General features: G+C 38.7%; 2 protein-coding genes across 13 annotated transcripts in view; one reads left to right on the forward strand and one right to left on the reverse strand.

Annotated features, from left to right (window-relative positions):
- Positions 1 to 1,776, reverse strand: part of PRR14L (proline rich 14 like) — a 121,590-nt gene extending 119,814 nt beyond the window's left edge. The window contains exon 1 of the mRNA XM_037817421.1: positions 1,110 to 1,776. The gene's annotated coding sequence lies outside the window, so the exon portion shown is untranslated. The remainder of the gene's footprint in view (positions 1 to 1,109) is intronic.
- A 190-nt stretch (positions 1,777 to 1,966) lies between these two features.
- DEPDC5 (DEP domain containing 5, GATOR1 subcomplex subunit) overlaps positions 1,967 to 18,021 on the forward strand; it is a 150,387-nt gene continuing 134,332 nt past the window's right edge. For 7 of the 12 annotated variants that reach the window (XM_037817378.1, XM_037817384.1, XM_037817387.1 and 4 more), the window contains exons 1-7: positions 2,172 to 2,961; positions 5,691 to 5,778; positions 7,639 to 7,685; positions 9,745 to 9,830; positions 10,489 to 10,572; positions 11,596 to 11,645; positions 17,348 to 17,417. In XM_037817378.1, coding sequence (XP_037673306.1) covers positions 2,904 to 2,961; positions 5,691 to 5,778; positions 7,639 to 7,685; positions 9,745 to 9,830; positions 10,489 to 10,572; positions 11,596 to 11,645; positions 17,348 to 17,417 — 483 coding nt within the window. In that variant the 5' untranslated portion in view covers positions 2,172 to 2,903. The other 5 variants (XM_037817377.1, XM_037817383.1, XM_037817380.1 and 2 more) reach the window with 4 other exon arrangements.

Raw genomic sequence — 18,021 nt, forward strand, 5'->3', positions numbered from 1 at the left:
TATGATAGGACCCATGGAGGAAATGGCCTTGGGCATAAAATGTAAGAGGGCTGCCAAAAAGCTCAGCAAGGAGTAAGAATACTTTAATGCAAACATTTTAAAATCTTAATGATGGTGCTGTGCAGAGCCATACTGGAGTCTGAAGCAAAAAGAGAAATCAGTAATACTGAACCTGCTATTATTTTAAATTTTGATATTTTGTTCATCATGGATTTTTCCATTAATTTTTATTTTAAAAAATATTGCATTAAAATATTATTTGTCTTGCATACTGTGCTTTTGGCGCCCTTTAAACTTTGCACCCTGGAGTGCCTCACTCATCTCATCCTAAAACTGGCCCTGCTCCTTACTCTAAATTAGGCACAATGCATTTTTATATAAACATCATATAAAAGTCAGAGGAGACCCAGTTTTATGATGAATTCCATGCCTTTGGTTAAAGAAAAACACCCTATATTTACATCATCCCTCACCTCATTTGGGCCTCAAACACCCTATGAAGGAAGAAGGTCATGTACTTTTAATCCCCATTTGACAGGGAGAAATTTGAGAGAGAAGTATCTTTTGCAGGACAACACAGTTAAACATAGGCAATTGTTTAGAACCAAGGCTGTTTGAATCCCTAGTCTGGGCACCACCATCTCTGCCTTCCTTAACCTTGACCAGCTTTAGACAATTCAAAACAGAACCAAAAAACTCAGAGCTTGTGAAGGTTTTTATGAGTTGCCAAATTAAAAAGCAAAATGTCTGCTTTTCTAAGATATGACACCAAATTATCGACCCCTCTCTGGAGAAGAAGCATTCTCCTGAGGAGTAGGGAGAGAGAATTCTGTTAGCTCCCTCTGGGATGGAAGGACTGCCCACCAGCCACTGCTGCTAAAGACAGAAAACAGTCAGCAAGTTCCTTTGGGGGATCTGGGAGGTGTTGCCTGAATTGGCAAGTCACAAATCTCTTTTTTGAAATTTATCCTTGAAAATTTGTGTAACTTTGCAATTCATCTGATTATATGTTTTCAATATAAAACTCTTTACAGTGTCCTAATAGTTAAATAATTTAACTTCTAAATCTTGATGTAAAAGAATCCATGCTTAAGGAAGCTCTTGCTTACCTTATCGCAGGGGTCTCCTTAGCCCATCCCCAAGTTCTGCGGTATGCGAGGCTTATGCTTTTTTTTTTCCTTTCAACATTTCTGTATACAATTTTGAAAACCGGAGATTTCTCCAAAACCATAGGTCAGTCAGTTGAAGCTGGCAACCTGTTGGTAGGCCTTTGGCCAGCGTCAGGCACAGCCCACTCATCTTTGACTCTTCCCCAGAAGAGAAAAATGTCCTGACAGATGGGGGTTTGGGCTGAGCCCTGGGTGTGACAGGAGGATGCTGGTTAAACTCTCAGCCTTCGGGACCAAGTCGGATTCGCCGCGATGAGAGTTTAGTCTCTCTGGACTAAGGATGTATATGAAAACTATGGTAACTACTGTTACTAATAATCAGAAGGGCAAAGAACATTATTTGGGGTTGGAGGGTTTGAAAAGACCCCCAAAATGGACACTTCCCAGCAGGGACCATCACCTTCTAAGGCGCTCAGGCCTCTGCATTTTGCAAACGTTCTCCCAGAAACTCTCGTGCCCCGAGGAAGTCTGCGAGACCAGGTGAGGGTCATTCATCTTGTGTACAGACAAGGGAACTGAGGCTCTCCGGAATCCGGAGAAACGAAGTTCCCGACCATGGAGGTATTTCGAAAAGTCTGGGAGAAAGAGAACTTTCTCTCCCAAGACTGTGGCCGTCCGGCCCGCTGGCGGGAAACGAATGGGCGTGGCCCCAGCTCTAGGCCACACACGACGCCCCGCCCCCCGGCGCGAGCCCCGGATGGAGAAGTTGCATGGCCACCGAGACGAGCGGAGGCCGGGCCAGAGTGGCTCGGGGGCGGGTGGGCGAGAAGGGGGCGGGGACCCGGGGGCGGAGCTACCGGAGCGGCGCGGGTTCTCAGGTGAGAGCTCTGTGGCTCGGGCGGGCGGTCAGGCGCCAGGGCTCTGAGGCCGAGGCCGCGCGGGCCGTGGGGCAGTGGGCGACCGTCTGGAGGAGGTGTGCTGGACCTGACGAGGGTTCGGCCCGCGCGGCCCCGGCCTGAGGCGGGAAGGGGGCTCCGGAGCCGCTGGTGAGTGGAGCTGCCCGCCTCGGGCCTGGGCTGCAGGGACGTGGGGAAGGGGGCCTCCGCCGGGGTTTGAGTCACGCACCGCCCTGTCCCCGACCCGCTGTGTGACCTTGGGCAAGTCTCTGCCGGTCTCTGAGCCTCAGCAGCATCAGCTGTGAACTGGGGAGGGTCGTCCGCCGAGAGTTAGTACAATTGGAGGTTCTGAGAACGAGCCCCTGCCTGCCTCTTTTATAGTCGCTTTGCCCAGGACATTGACGCGAACCGTGAATGGCGGGGATGCTTCTCACTCTCTGAGTGACCTTGGGTGAGTCCCTTGCTCTTTCTGGCCCTTTTTCTTCATCTACAAAACGAGTGGACTAACCTCGTTTAAGATCGTCACACTATTTGGGTGTTCTAGGTTTAGATGGAGACAAGGTAATGAGCGTCCCGTTCACTGCAAGTCTTTAGAGGTTGAGAAAGAGACTATCGTCCTGGAGTTTGGATTAGACCCTGGTTCGAATTCCTCTGAGTTCCCAGATTCGGTGATTCTATTTGTTCCCATCACTGCTTGTAATTGGAGGAGCGATTTCTTCCAAGGATTGGCGCTCCCTCTCAATTGAGCGACGCGGGTATTTTCACTGGCCTAAAATCAAAGAGCATTTGCAAGGAAAAGTCTGACATTCCAGCCTTTTTGTTTGTGTATCAAAGGCAGGAAGGCAAGATGACTTCTCTCCCTCTGGCTTGGAACAGCTGAAAGAAACAACAGTGCAAGATGAGAACAACAAAGGTCTACAAACTCGTCATCCACAAGAAGGGCTTCGGGGGCAGTGGTCAGTATTGATTGGTCTTTTGGGAGTTGTGTAAGTTGGCTGGGGTTCCCGTGTTCCAGTGCCTTGAAAATTGCAGTGACTCATGAGACAATTGAGGCTAGACAGGCAACTTAACTGAGTGTAGCAGCAAGTATAATACAGTATTGGAGAGGGTTGTAGAATGGGGGAACACAAGTATTTGCATTTTGTCTTAAGAACCTTGTGAATGTTGCCAGTTTACTTCCCTTTTCTTGTTTAATTGTTCTGTTTATTATACATTCATTGTATATGTTCTGTAAAATTCCAGTCCAGTGCTAGTTTGGCAGATAAGAGTTATTAAACTGTTATTTAAATTGTCACTGCCAGTGAGAGAGAAGTAGTGTAAGTGTGTGCAGGACAAGTGTGATCATAAACGTGAATCTTTGCCTGGCTTCTAGGCAGGGTAAGAAGGGGCAGGATGCAGCATGTTGTCCTGCACTAACCTGCAGGTTGGGAAATCTGGGTCCTAGTACCAGCCCTGCCTCCAACTTTCCCTGTGATCTTAGGCAAGCCCCTTGTTTGTCTTATCTGCAAATTCAGAGAGTTCAGAATAGTTTTTTTTCCTTATACTGTGAGTCTATAAATCTATGGACTAGAAAGACACTTACTAATAAGAGTTTTTTCCTTTACAAAGGAATTATTTTCCTTTCTCTCCTAACAATCTCATTTTCTTCAGAAATTGGAATTAACACTAGCCTTTTTAAAATTGTACTTTGATATGCATTTTCTCCTATGATAAATTATAAGTCTCCTGAAGGCAAGGACTGCTAAGAAGAGATAACAATAATTCTTATGTTATAGAATGTTGATGTACTAAGTAAGATGATCTATGTAAAGCATTTGTCGGAGTGCTAGGCCCATGGTGAATAAATGAAGCCATTATAAGTTCTTGGTCAAGGATATAGCAGGCATTGCCATATTTAAAACAATTCCTGCTAAAAGGCACAATCTTTTATTGACATTATTCTACATATGTTGTTGGGTAGAATTTAATAGAAAACAGAAATAACTTTGGGCAATGGGAAGGATACAGTGTATACTTTGTATCCAAGTCTACATTTTCAAATGTACAAGACAAAGGTAGCTGAGTGTTGCTCCAGTCTTCTCAGGACTCTAAATAAAAATACAACCAACAAATATTTTTAGGTGTTTACCTAGGCTATATATGAAGATGAAAACCACAAGGTCCCTTGTCCTTAAAGGGCTGTCAACTTGATGAAAGAGACAGACATGCAAAAAGGAAATGATAAAATGAAGCAGAATGAAATATATGCCTAAGGAGCATAATACAGACTATGGAGGTTGGGGGAAGGCTCCACAGAGGATTTGTTGATTTGTCATAAAACTGTTAATGGAAAGAATATACCAAATCCAATTTGGGATTAGCCCAGTGCTTTCCTTTACCTTGGCTGAATTTTTGTTGGGTTCTGATTGTATTTGAAATCCAGGTATACTTATTTGTTATGTCTTTCACCTGAAAATAAAAACAGAAGAATAGTCATTCCACCTTTTTAGGTCTCAGTTTGTTATATTTGGGCAGGGGAGGGAGGCAGATAAATGTATGAAACCATGTCTTCCTTATATTTTGTTAAGGGTCTCACTGGACCCGGTTATAAACTGATACCAGAAGTTTTACCGTGATCAGGTGCTGCCTTCCAAAGACCAGGCCATTTTATTTGTATTTTTTCTTTTTTTTTTTTTTTTAATTTTATTGTGGGAACATATATACAACATACAATTTTCCATTTTTAACCACTTTCATGTGTATAATTCATTGATATTGATTACCTCCACTATATTGTGCTACCATCGCCACCATTCATTACCAAAACTTTTTCATCATCCCAAACAGAAAGTTTGTACCCATTAAGCAATAATTCCCCATGCCCTACTTCCCCCCTGTCCCATATAATCTGTAATCTACTTCCTGTCTCTATGAATTTGCTTATTCTGGGTTTTTTATATAAGTGAAGACATAGAATATTTGCCCTTTTGTGTCTGGCTTCTTTCACTCAACATGATGCCTTAAAATCCATCTGTGTTGTTGTAGCCTGTATCAGAACTTCATTCCTTTTTATGTCTGAGTAATATTCCATTATACGAATATACCATTTTGTTTATCCATTCATCTGTTGATGTATTTGGCTTGGTTTTTATGACATGTGAGAGGTGGTGCGTTTCAGATAGAAAGAACCATGGACTACTAATGGGCCTTGGCTGTGCAGTTACAGGCTGTCTACTCTTCAGCAAATTACTTTATCTCCTAGGTTATTTCTTCACTTCTGTTAAAAGCAAAGGTTTATTGAGAGGGCCATATGATTTTATGTGGGGAAATTCTGTGAATGCCACACAAATGTATGGGATGGTTCTATATTGGTGGTACCCAGACGATTTTGTTCCTCGTACATGCTAGGTACATGGTATTTGAAGGGATAATGGGCCATCCTGGAAGGCCTAATTCCCAGGAACCAAAGGCTGCTTTTTCCTTGCAAGCAGTGGGACGGTGGAAAGAGCAGGCTCTGGAGGCAAAGGTACCTGAGTGCTGTCCCACTCAGCTACTCAGTAGCTTTGTACTCCTGTGCGAATCCTGTAGTCATTGTAAACACTGGTAGGAATACCAACAGATGGTGTTACGGGGACCCATTGTGAGAATGGATACAGCGTACCATGTGAGTATATTTGCTGCTTGAGATGGCGGAACTGTCTTTCAGATGATGAGTTAGTCGTGAACCCTAGAGTGTTTCCTCACATCAAGCTCGGAGATATTGTTGAGATTGCTCATCCCAACGATGAATACAGGTGAGTGTCTGGCTAGGGTCCAGGGAACAAGGCAGCTCACTGCTTCCAAAGGATATTTTGTCTAAGGGGCTTGAAGGGCAGAATAGCTATTTGCCTTTGGATAAAAATATTCATGGCCTCTAAAATTTGAAAAGCTAATAAAATTCTTAAATTGTTCCATTGTTGAAAGAATATTATAATGTTACTGTTAACTGTAGACCTTAGTTTGCATTTTTCCCCCATATACCACCCCATTATTAACTCCTTGTGTTCTAGTTTGCTAATGCTGCTGGAACGCAAAACACGAGAGATGGATTGGCTTTTATAAAAGGGGGTTTATTTAGTTACGCAGTTACAGTCTTAAGGCCATAAAGTGTCCAAGGTAACACATCAGCAATCAGGTACCTTCACTGGAGGATGGCCAATGGTGTCTGGAAAACCTCTGTTAGCTGGGAAGGCACGTGGCTGGCGTCTGCTCCAAAGTTCTGGTTTCAAAACGGCTTTCTCCCAGGATGTTCCTCTCTAGGCTGCAGTTCCTCAAAAATGTCACTCTTAGTTGCAGTTGGGGTATCTGTCCTCTCTTAGCTTCTCCAGAGCAAGAGTCTGCTTTCAACGGCTGTCTTCAGACTGCCTCTCATCTGCAGCTCCTGTGCTTTCTTCAAAGTGTCCCTCTTAGCTGTAGCTCCTCAAAACATCACTCACAGCTGCACTGAGTTGCCTCTGTTTGCCAGCTCATTTATATGGCTCCACTGATCAACTTAGACCCACCCCAAATGGGCAGAGCAACACCTCCATGGAAATTATCCAGTCAGAGACATCACGCACAGCTGGGTGGAGCACATCTCCACAGAAACACTCAAAGAATTACAATCTAATCAACACTGAAAACATCTGCCCACACAAGATTACATCAAAGATAATGGCATTTGGGGGACACAATATACTCAAACTGGCACACCTTGTAATAATGACATACATTTATTCTAGTTCATGTGAAAATTTTCTTGCATTATACAATTAACCATCATCAGTTCACTCTAGGTTTCACTTAGTTATGCAGTCCCAGTTTTTATTCTCTAGCTTTCCTTCTCATGCCATACATGACCCTCACCTTTCTCTTTCAGCCCTACTCACACTCAACTTTGTTAATTACACTTACAATATTGTGTTACCATCACACAGTATTTTGCTATCTATTTCTGAACCTTTACAATCAACCTTATTAAACATTCTGTACTCCTTAAGCATCAATTGTCCAATCTCTGCCCTCTTCCTATTTCCTGATAACTTATGCTCTCAAATTTAACTCTCAGAGTTTACTCATTATAGTTAGTCACAGAGCCATTTTTGATGGCTTTTTTGTACCCCTAAATTTTTAAATTCCTTTCACAATTATCATTATCTCACATTTTTACTTTGACTCGTTTATTTTTTTTCTAAAATTATGTGTTGAATCAAGATTTTCAAATATATTACTATTTAACTTTATGTCATCTTATTTTAAAATCTGATTTATTTCTGGTTCTCTTCTTTTTTCATCTTTATTAGATAATCCTTATTTGCTTTTTCAAAATCCACTTCTTATTTAGATATCCTTGATTTGCATTATCAAAAAACTTGATCTTGGGTTGATTTATAAATTCTCCTTTGAAAAACTTAAAAAAAAAAATTTGTTCCATTATTTCTATTTTTAAAAAAGGCTGAAATGACAATTCTGAAAATATTCCATAGCATGTATCCATTTCCTTTAGTGCAAGTGCAGAGTTTCGTTGTTTCTAAGGGAACTTTCTCCCATGGTTGTGCTATAAGTTACAATATGTTTGCCTTTTTGGGGGGCAAGAGAGCTTAAAGCATCCTATTTCTTTGTTGCTTTCTTTTCAGTCCCCTACTTTTGCAGGTCAAGTCACTTAAGGAAGATTTACAGAAAGGTAAGATTTCTATCTGTATTCCCTGAGATTTTTATACTTTGCTGTCCAAGAAACTATATCTTTTGTTGCAATCTAAGGGGGATGAGGGCACATATTTCTCTTATCAAGTTGTAGTCCCTCAAAAAAAAAAATTTTCAGATATCAAGACTGCCAAAAAATACTTGTTGAAGCATCTTGAAGGCACTGAAGAAACAATCTTTGTTTAGAGGCAGTAGGAAAACTAATTAGAATATGTGAAACTTCACACCTTCCTCAAAAAGAAATAATTTTGGCAAAGCACACTTTCCTAAATATTAAACTTTTTTCACAAAATATTTGTTGCATGGCTACTCTGGTGGGGAGAAAGATAAGGGGGAAAGAAACAAACATTGACGATTGCCTACCATATGTGCTAGACTGTGCTGGGAGCTTTTTTAAACGATCTTTACCTTTCCAACAACTCTTTTTTTTTTTTTTTTTAATTTTATTTCAAAATAAATTCAAAGTTACAGGAATAGTTGCAAAAACAGTGCAAACCCCATACACAGCATACCCTGACCCCCCTCCCCCGATACGCCATTCATCAACTTTAACATGCTGTCACACCACCGTTTCTTTCTTTCCCTCCCTCCCTCCCTCCTTCCCTATCTATCATCCATCATCTATTGCTCTGTCTTCTGAACATATGAAAGCAAGCTGCACACATCCTTGAACAAACACTATAATTCACATATACAATTCCCATGAACAAGAACATTCTTTTATGCAATCCCATTAAGCGCAGCTAAGAAGTTCAAGAAATTCAACATTGATACAAAGCTTACATTCTATATTTCTTTTTTTTTCCTTATATTCCAGCTGTGTCCCTTTGAGCCTCCTGTCCTGCATCCTCAGATCCCTTCCAGGATCATCCTTAGCATTCGATTGTCGTCTATTTAGACTGTCTTTTTTTTTCAATTGTGGAAACATATATACAGCCTAAATCTTCCCGTTCCAACCCCTCCCTAGCATTCCATTAGTGGGATTAATCACATTTAGAATGTTGTAATGCTATCACCTTCCCACCATCCATTACTAGAAATTTCCCTTCACCTCAAACAGCAGCCCTACGCTCATTTCTTAACTCCCCATTGCCCCTTCTCCCACTTCTCATAACCCATACTCTACTTTTCATCTCTGTGGTCATAGTCTCTGATAATTTCTTTGTGTTTACTGTGGGGCTTAAATTTAACCTCTTAAATCCGTAACAATCTTGGTTTTCTTCCAACAACTCTTGAGTGTGGAAGGAATCTTAGTCTCAGTGAAATTAATTGACTTGCCTAAATTAAAAAGTTAGAAAGTAGAGGCACCAGGGTGGTTTGCTCATTCTTCATCCAAGTCTTTCTTTTTAACTCTAATGACTAAACCAGGATGATCAAGGAACCAAAATGCTAATCAAAAGCAAATAAGGTAGTTCTTTAAACAGTACTTAGGAATTAAAAACAAAACAAGACTACTGGTTTTGTGCTATAGGACTTGGATGTCAACTACTCTTTTATATTTCAATTTGATGGAAAACATTCTATAGAACCTAAATCCTAAGAGTTAAGAATTCTATAAAACCCAAATCCTAAAAGTGTCCTTCTTTGTTTCACCCAATCTTGTGCCATCTTTTATGTTTCTTACTTACCAGTCTTAAGGGCTTGTTGAGAATTTTGTTTCTTCCTTAACTACCACTTCTACCTTCATTCCAAATGAGAAGAGATATCTTTCCTCTTCTGAAAAGAAACATCTTTGAATTCTTTTATGTTGCTTTTTAAATCTCTCTCTCTCTCTCTCTCTCTCTCGTTTTTTAATTGCTTAGACTCCGGTCTTATTTCATCTTTTTTAATCTCCCCTGAAAAGCTGAGAACTGTGTCAATCATAAACTCCTGGAAGGCAGAGAACGTGTCTTGCCCATGGCAAATGATTAGTTATGTTGCTTGTTGAATGTCTCAATATTTATAGATTAGCATATAACTGGATTTAATCCTTAAAAGGGAAAAAAAAATTACCTGCCTTTTCAGTGTGTTATCTGATTTGAATTTCTTTTCTGCTTCAGAAACAATTAGCGTGGACCAGACTGTGACTCAAGTGTTCCGACTGAGACCTTATCAGGATGTCTATGTGAATGTTGTAGACCCCAAGGTGTGTCTTTGTCCTGGACTTAAATATCTTTTTGGAATAATTAGAACTGTTCCTCAAGATTAGGACACTAAAGAGATAATGTGTTATTTAAGTATAGTGTCAGGACTATTAAATATATGTTCATATATAGGTCATTTAGATTATAACTAGATTGCACTTGAACCTTTCTTTTGATGATTTGTCCTAATTAGATTCTGTATATGTATGTGTGTTTATAAAGCTACATGTACAATTTTCTGTGAAGAGACTGAAATTTCTTTATGTGCTTTCTCATTTTTCTTCTAGAAATCGTGCTATAATGGGGAAAATCTTTTCACAGAAGATATTACTGACATTATATAGGGAAATAAAGCCCACAATTCAATGTGTTGTCTTTCTGTCAGAATCAAGACTAGAACATACAATTAGTACTCTGGTTCTCTTTACACTAAACTGTGATACTGCTGCTGTAGGATCTGTTATAGACCTGTTGTCTGTACTAGAAACCCTTCTTTGGCAGGATAAAATTCTACTTATCAGGATTCTGCTATTGAATAGTCTTCCAGTATTTTTTTTTTTTTTTTTTCAAAATGGTTTTCCCATGGTGAGGGGGCACTATCTCACGACTGAAGTAGGGCAGAGTAATGCAGAGAGAAATGTATTTCATTATCCCTTTTAGGATGTAACCCTTGACCTAGTGGAATTAACATTTAAGGATCAATATATTGGCCGTGGAGATATGTGGCGACTGAAGAAAAGTTTGGTAAGATGTGACTTAAAAAAAAAAAAAAAAGTAATCCATGTTTTTTATAGAGATTCTTTTGGAATTCTAAGATCTAGTAGGAAGAAGAGCATAAAATCATTTCTAATTCTAGCATCTACAGATAATTATTGTGAACATTTTGAGAACATATTGAGAACATTCCTTCTCTGTGGACAGGTATTTTTTTCTCTTCTCTTTTCATAGTTCTTTTGAGCTTTGTTTTGTTTTTCTTGTTTATTGTTACAGATTTTTACTTTGCATTATAAGTTCAAATGGGAAATTATAATATTTTATATTTGAATGGGACTTTATTTATTTTCAAATTTTCACTTGATCCCGTTTGCTCCTCACATTCCTTCTCTGTGAACAGGTATAATTGTCCCCAATTTATAGATGTAAAAACTGAGATTGAAAAGTTAAGTGATTACCCAAGGCTACACAGCCAGGAGCAGTTGACTCTGAGCTAGAAACAAGATCTTGTAGCTCTTAAATCAGATTACTTTTTGCTGTACCCTACTCCCATTTTCCTTATTTATTTATTTATAATTTACATTTTCCACTTAAAATGATCAGTTCTTCAGAACTGTGAGCTGGTGCTGAAAATTTTCTTTACTGAGTCTTTCATGTCTTATTGTAGGTAGAATTTCCATACAGTGTAAATCTTCATTAAGATATATCTTTGCTCATTTTTATTTGGTGGGGGAGGGTTCTGTTTTCTAAAATGAAAGATAAGAGATAAAATGTGATCTATTTAAATTATTTATAAATGTAACTATATATTTAAACATGGGTAGATATATTTACGAAGCTGACCACCTATTACCCACCTGGTCTTTACTGTTGTCTGGGCTTGTCAAACTCATGAACCTACTATTTTACCTGCCCCAGCAGGTTTTCCTATGGCGTGATTCTGTTACTCCCTTGTTAATTGAACTTTGGGTTGTTAGAGAAGATTAGAAAGCCGGGAGACCTTGTTTGTGACTTGATATGTTGTTGAATCTTTCTCTCTCTCTCTTCTTGTAGGTCAGCACATGTGCCTACATCACCCAGAAGGTGGAATTTGCTGGCATCAGGTAGGTATTACATCACTTTTGACATATCAGCTTGTAAATGGATATATCAGGCACTTGAGGCAGTAATGCTGTAAGCATATGGGTGGCCATGTAATAAATACACATTAGCTTATTTGCGTGATTGTTGTTGCTAGAACAACAAAGAACAAAATGTACTATAGTAATTTTAAGATTAATAGAAGTTACTGAAGCCACTGGTTTTATAACAAAGAAGGAGGCTTAGACTCAAAAATTTTAGAACTGGAAAAAACCATAGATAAATGTATTTAATCCAACCTTCTCATTTGGCAGCTTTAGAGACATTAGATGAGCGAGGACATTAGATGAGCAAATCCATAGCCCCTGATTTGCTGTCTTTTAAACTGTATTGTAGTGCTCTAGATTTGTTAAAATAATTTCTAGATTTCAATTTGGGAAGAGAAGAGAAAAAGGAAGTTTTTGAAACCCTTTTTAAATTCAAAGGTACAACATTCATATAGTAAAGCATTCAAACAGTACAAAAATGTACACAATGAAATATAAATCCTTCTCTCTAGAAGCACCCTATGTCTTAACTGAAATTTACTGTGTTCACATAAGCATATTTGTGTCTAGTTGACTCACTTTTAGTGGTTATAGTTGATCAGTGGGTTCAGGTGATGCAGCCTGATCCCCAATATAAGGTTCCCCAACAAACAATTCATCTAATGGTTTCATCCATTGATGTTTGTTGCAAGATGGTGATTTTCTAATTCAGTCATTCCTTCTACGTTTATTAGCCAGAATCCTTTTGTAAAAAAGAACTTTGCATCAACTAGGAGTACTTGATTATTCTGAGATATTGATCCTAAAAGATAGGATTAAGGATTACTTCTTTCCAAAAAGAGACATTTTAAAAGTTGTTCTCAAAATTCTTTTAAAAATCTAAGCAGCTATCAGGAGCAGTGGGAAGGGGAATGGAGAGTTAATGTTTATTGGGAACAGAATTTCTGTTTGGGGTGATGGAAAAGCTTTGGTATCGGATGGTGGTGATGGTAGCACAACAACTGTGAGTGTAATTAACACCAATGAATTGCATTACTTCTGAAAGTGGTAAAAATGAGAAATTTTTTGTTGCATATACATTACCACAATGAAAAGTAAAAAAAAAAAAAATCCAGGCAACTGAGGCATTATCTAAGAAGTAACTAAGTCTAGGAGAACAAGAAATGCCACCTCCATTCATGCCTTCCAATACTAAGCTAGTCTCTCCTTAAAGGTGGAGAGTGGGAGGCAACAGGAAACCTGTGTTCTAGCTCTGGGGTGCTAATGACCGGCAGGGTGACCTTGGGCAAGTTATTTAATCTGAGTCTCCTTCTCATCTGCAAAATGAAATTGTTGGTCTAGAATCCTGTCCTGTGAAGGGCTAGATAGGAAATATTTTAGGCTTTGTAGGCCACATAGGTCTCTGTCACATATTCTTTGTGTTTTTCCAACCATTTAAACTGTAAAAGCCATTCTTAGCTGTAGGCAGCACGAAAACAGGAAGTGGGCCGAGGATTTAGGCTGCAGGCTGTAGTTTTCTTAGCCTTCTCCCTCCCTTTCAGTCTTAAAATCCTCGGTTCTTTAATTCTAGCTTGTCTTTATGTATGCAAATACCCTCACACGCATGATGGCAGATGCAGAAATGAAGATCCCTGAAATGATGTCAGTTTTAGACTTGATCACTTTTGAAGATCACTTTTGAAGATATGTGCTAGTTATTTTGATTATTTGAAGTTAAATGTGTACCATGAAGTCTTTCACCATCTTTTCCAGAATAATTATTTATCGTTTTCCTATACTAGGTCAAAGATCACTTTCTTTTGCTAATTACAGGAAGACATGCAAATTAAAAAAAAAAAAGATCAGATGATCAGGGTTTCATGAGGAAAAGAAAGTATAGTCATAGTCCTAATAAACTGTTAAAGAATTTCCCTGTAATTTATCCTTTCAACTTGATAATTTTGTTGAGTATTTAAGGACTTGTGAGACAGTTTCATTCCCTTGAGACACTGCCTTTGAAACACTTTAAAAATTTATTTTTCCTTAGAAGATAAACATTTTGGTTTTCTGTGAATAAATTCCCAATGTATTCTTTAAAATGTAAAAAACTATTAAATCAATATTTATAAACATTAAAGACATTTTTATTTTAAAAGACAAAAATTGAACTGCAATCTTATCTCCTAACAATTGACATTTTGTTTTTTAAAAATGTTGGACTTAGAACCCTAGTCTATTTTATTTCATTGTAGAGTTCTTGGTTTTCTAGATACAGTGTTTAGGGCTGCTGAATAGCTGTTGTTCCTTTTTTTTTCTTTCTTAACCTAAAAATGTTTTTTTTTTTTTTTCTGATTATACTAATACTTATACATTTTTGCAAAAAATTATATATAAAAAATATGTAAACACCGAAAGCCCTTTGTAGTCTCACACTTCAGAGAGTGCTGCACTGGGTGTTTTCTGGCCCTGCCTTCTCAGCTGTCAGGCTCTTTTCCTTTCTTGGGAGAAGAACATAAGCAGAGCAGACCTGTGCGTAGGGTCACACTTAAAAGTCCGTGGAGCGTATAGTTTTTATGTTTTCCTGCCTAATCCTCCACACTGCAGGATATTTCATTTGAGACTCCAATTCTATGATGGATTTTCTCTTAAAAGGTTCTTACGGTTTATAACACTAATACTATTAAGTACTTGAGTGCATTCTCTACACCGGACATATGCTAAATATTTTTACATATAATGCTTGTTCATTGTAGACAATGTGAAAAATAGAATAAGCAATTAGGGGAAACATAATATTACTATTCAGAAGCAACCATTGTTAACATTTTGTCATAGTTCTTTAGTATTTTTTTTTCCTTTGGCTTGGAACCATATAGTGTATACAATTTTATACACTGTTCTAAAAAAATAACAACTTGCCGTTCCCATAATTTTAGAAATGCATGTTTGTTCTAGAAAATTTGGATAATATAGAGAGTATAAAGAAAAAAATTACAGTGGTATTTAAGCCCACTATTAAAATTTTCATGTGGCCCTCCAATATTTCATTTTCATATGCACACATCTTTACTTAGATGATGTACTGTAGGTACTATCTTGTATCCTTTTTTTTTTCTTCATTTAAAAACATGTCAAAACTGTTATATGTATATAACATATATATATATTATATGTTATAGTTATATGTATATATAGTTACAGTTAATAGTATAATTATAATAATATTCTCATCAGTTGTAACAAAGATACCATACTAAAGCTAAATGTTAAAAATGTGGGTTAGTATATGTGAATTCTGTGTTTTCTGCATGATCTTTCTGTAAACCTACAACTTCTCTAATAGAAACATAAAAAATGTCATAAACATTTCTCATGAAGATAAAACTCTTTGTAAATGTTATTTTGATGGTTACAGTATTCTGTTTTATGGATACACCATAATTTACTTAACTAGTAGGCCATTGCCAGAGATTTAGGTTGTTGAAGGGTGTGTAATGTAAATAACACTGCAATGACCATACTTTGCACTTATTTTTAACTTTGCACAGAATGGTGACACTCAGTTGTAAGGAATGCTGGAGATCACTGATCCCAAATAGCTCATTTGACAGAAAAGTGAGGGAAAGTGACCTGCCCGAGTCCATACATAAATCAAGGACTGGCCAAAGTGGCCCTCGGGTCTCCTTCTTAGGGCCAGGCATTGTGCCACTCTGCCTCTCTTGTGGGAAGCTGTTGGTGAGCTTGAATTGTGCCTGGGGATATGGATTTCACACTTGAGTGTATCAGTGGTGATTTTTTTCTTCCTTGAACCAGTAGAAAAGGGAACGAGTGCTGCTTCATGGGGGTTCTCAGGGACCCTGTTGGGTAAGGGCAAATAAAATGCTTAGGAGCTAATACAGGCAAGAGCTGCTCAAGGGTCATGACTGTATTGTTTCTGGTTTGTTTTTTTTTTCCTTAATAAAGAACCATTTCCATAGGAATAATAATAACTCTTTTGCAGTTTACCAGGTCCTCTCATTTATAATATCTCATTTGATCTTCCCAAGAGCTCTAGGAGATGGGTGGGTCAGGATTCTTACTAGCCACATTTTCCTGAGTTGTTAAGACCAAGGCTCTGAAATATCGTGACTTGACCTCCACAGGGAGTGGAGGTCCAGGAATCTAAGCCTAAATTTTGTAATACCACTTAACATTACCAATAATAGTAGAAGTTGGTGAGCTAGTGCCTAACAGAATTCATTTTAAAGGCCTGGTTTATTTGGCATTTGGCAGCTTGTATGCAGAATGCTTCTTGCTAGTAGGACCCATAGAACATGGTAATATTGAAGTCCTCCCTGTAACGTTAAAGACACAAATCCCTCCTCAGGTCAGGCTTGCTGTATTTGTCCATTCACAGCACATTTGGGCAGAGGAGTACTAAGAGGCATCCTTCTTGGTGAAAGCAGTGCTGGGCTCCTGGGCCTGGAAAGCATATTTGGAAATCATGGACTTGGTCCAGCCTCCTTGAATTTATAGACATCACGGAGGCCCAAAGAGGTTGACTGATTTCTCCAAAATGTCCCAGGTAGCCTGAACTGTGATTCATGATACATACAGCATTCTCCTTGTTTTTATTTTATCTTTTCTTCCTTTCTTATGAGGACTGAGTGATTGCTTAGGGCAGGCTAGGTGACTACCGTAAGAGAAAAGCAGTGAGTGGGATTGGTAAAGAAGGGCTTGAGTGATTGCTTGAGGAATGATTACAAGGTCCTCAGGTAACAACTACCACTTTCTCTCCAGGATAGCATTTTGTGTTAATATCTGCCATTCTTACAGTTCTTGCTAATTCAAATGGCAACTAGTACTCTGTGGAGTCTCTGCTATCCCAGCACTGTCATAAACAATTTCCCCACATTATCTGGTTTAATTCTCAGAAGGGCTCTATGAGGTGGTGTCATTGCCTCATTTTTTTGTTTTTAGATAAGGACACTGAGGCTCACAGAGTTCATTCAACTAGTAGCTGCCACTCCAAACTGGGATACCTGCCCAGTTTGGCTCTGGGCTGGTCAGCTCCAAAGGCTATGCTCTGTGTATTGTGCTATCCATTTCATGCTCTTAAATAAAAGTTGCAGAGAAAAATCAAGCTGTAAAAATGCAGTCCCAAGCTGCCATTGATATTTTTCAGCACAGTGGCCTCTTTTGAATAGGGACACTGTTTCCTCATGACTCCTGAGTACTTGTCTTCTAACTCTGATATTCAGATGGATTTGTCTCTGTCAGAACTCATTGTTTCAAAGCTGGGATTAGCAAAATTGTTCATCAGTGCTTCTTAATTTTTTCCATGTGTTATGGACACTTTGGGAATTGACAAAAGCTATGAGTTCTCTGCCCAGAACATTTTGCAAATAATTTCAAAGGGTTCATGGATTCCCTGAAGCCCTTCCATATGTAGTCCATGGACTTCCCAGATTAAGAGCTCCTGTTGTACATATTCAGTATATTCTGAGAATTCTTTATTTTATTCTCTGCTCATGAAGTCTTCTTTGGAAATCTGTGTAAGTTCGTGAGCTAGTGCCTAACAGAACTAGGTCTGGGTGAAAGACTAGGTCTGGTCATTTGGGTATAAGTATCAGAGTAAAGTTGAACCACCTGAAGTAGCTCCCATTTCTTCTGGGTTTAATTTAAGACTTGGAATAACCTGTATGTGTTTCTGCTTTCAGAGCACAGGCTGGTGAACTGTGGGTCAAGAATGAGAAGGTCATGTGTGGTTATATCAGTGAAGATACCAGGGTAAGAGTTCTAAAATGTTTTTTGGTTTTGTTTCCTCTAACCATTATGTCTTAAGTCCTTTGAAATATATATATATATATATATAATATTTGATAATGTACAAAAATGTATATAATTTATAAGTCTTGAAACTTATACTAAAATGAACAGCTGTGAACATTGCGCACACTGTCCAAGCTACCTGTATGCTGCACCTGATTCTCATCCCCTGTCTTCCCCACGAGTAGTGGTTCTCAATCCAGGCTGATTTTGCCCCCACAGGTCTTTTGGCAATGTCTGGAAACAATTTGATTGTCATGACTAAAAGGTTGTGTAACTGGCATCTAGTGGAGATGCTGCTAACCATTCTACAATGTATGGGACAGCCCTCCACAAGAAAAGTTATCTGGTCAAGATGGCATGTGCATTGTTGGATATTGAGCAGCAGCCCTGGCCTCTACCCACTGGATGCCAGTAGCCCCCTCTCCTCCGTGATAATATCCAGGCAATGCCACATGTCCCCTGGGGGTCAAAATTGCCCCTAGAAACACTGCTCCAGAGGTAGCCACGGTCTAAATTTTATTTTTGTAATTTTAAATAAGGAAGTGTTAATACTATATATTTT

Source organism: Choloepus didactylus, chromosome 23 (genome assembly GCF_015220235.1).
Source record: "Choloepus didactylus isolate mChoDid1 chromosome 23, mChoDid1.pri, whole genome shotgun sequence".
Lineage (NCBI taxonomy): Eukaryota > Metazoa > Chordata > Mammalia > Pilosa > Megalonychidae > Choloepus > Choloepus didactylus.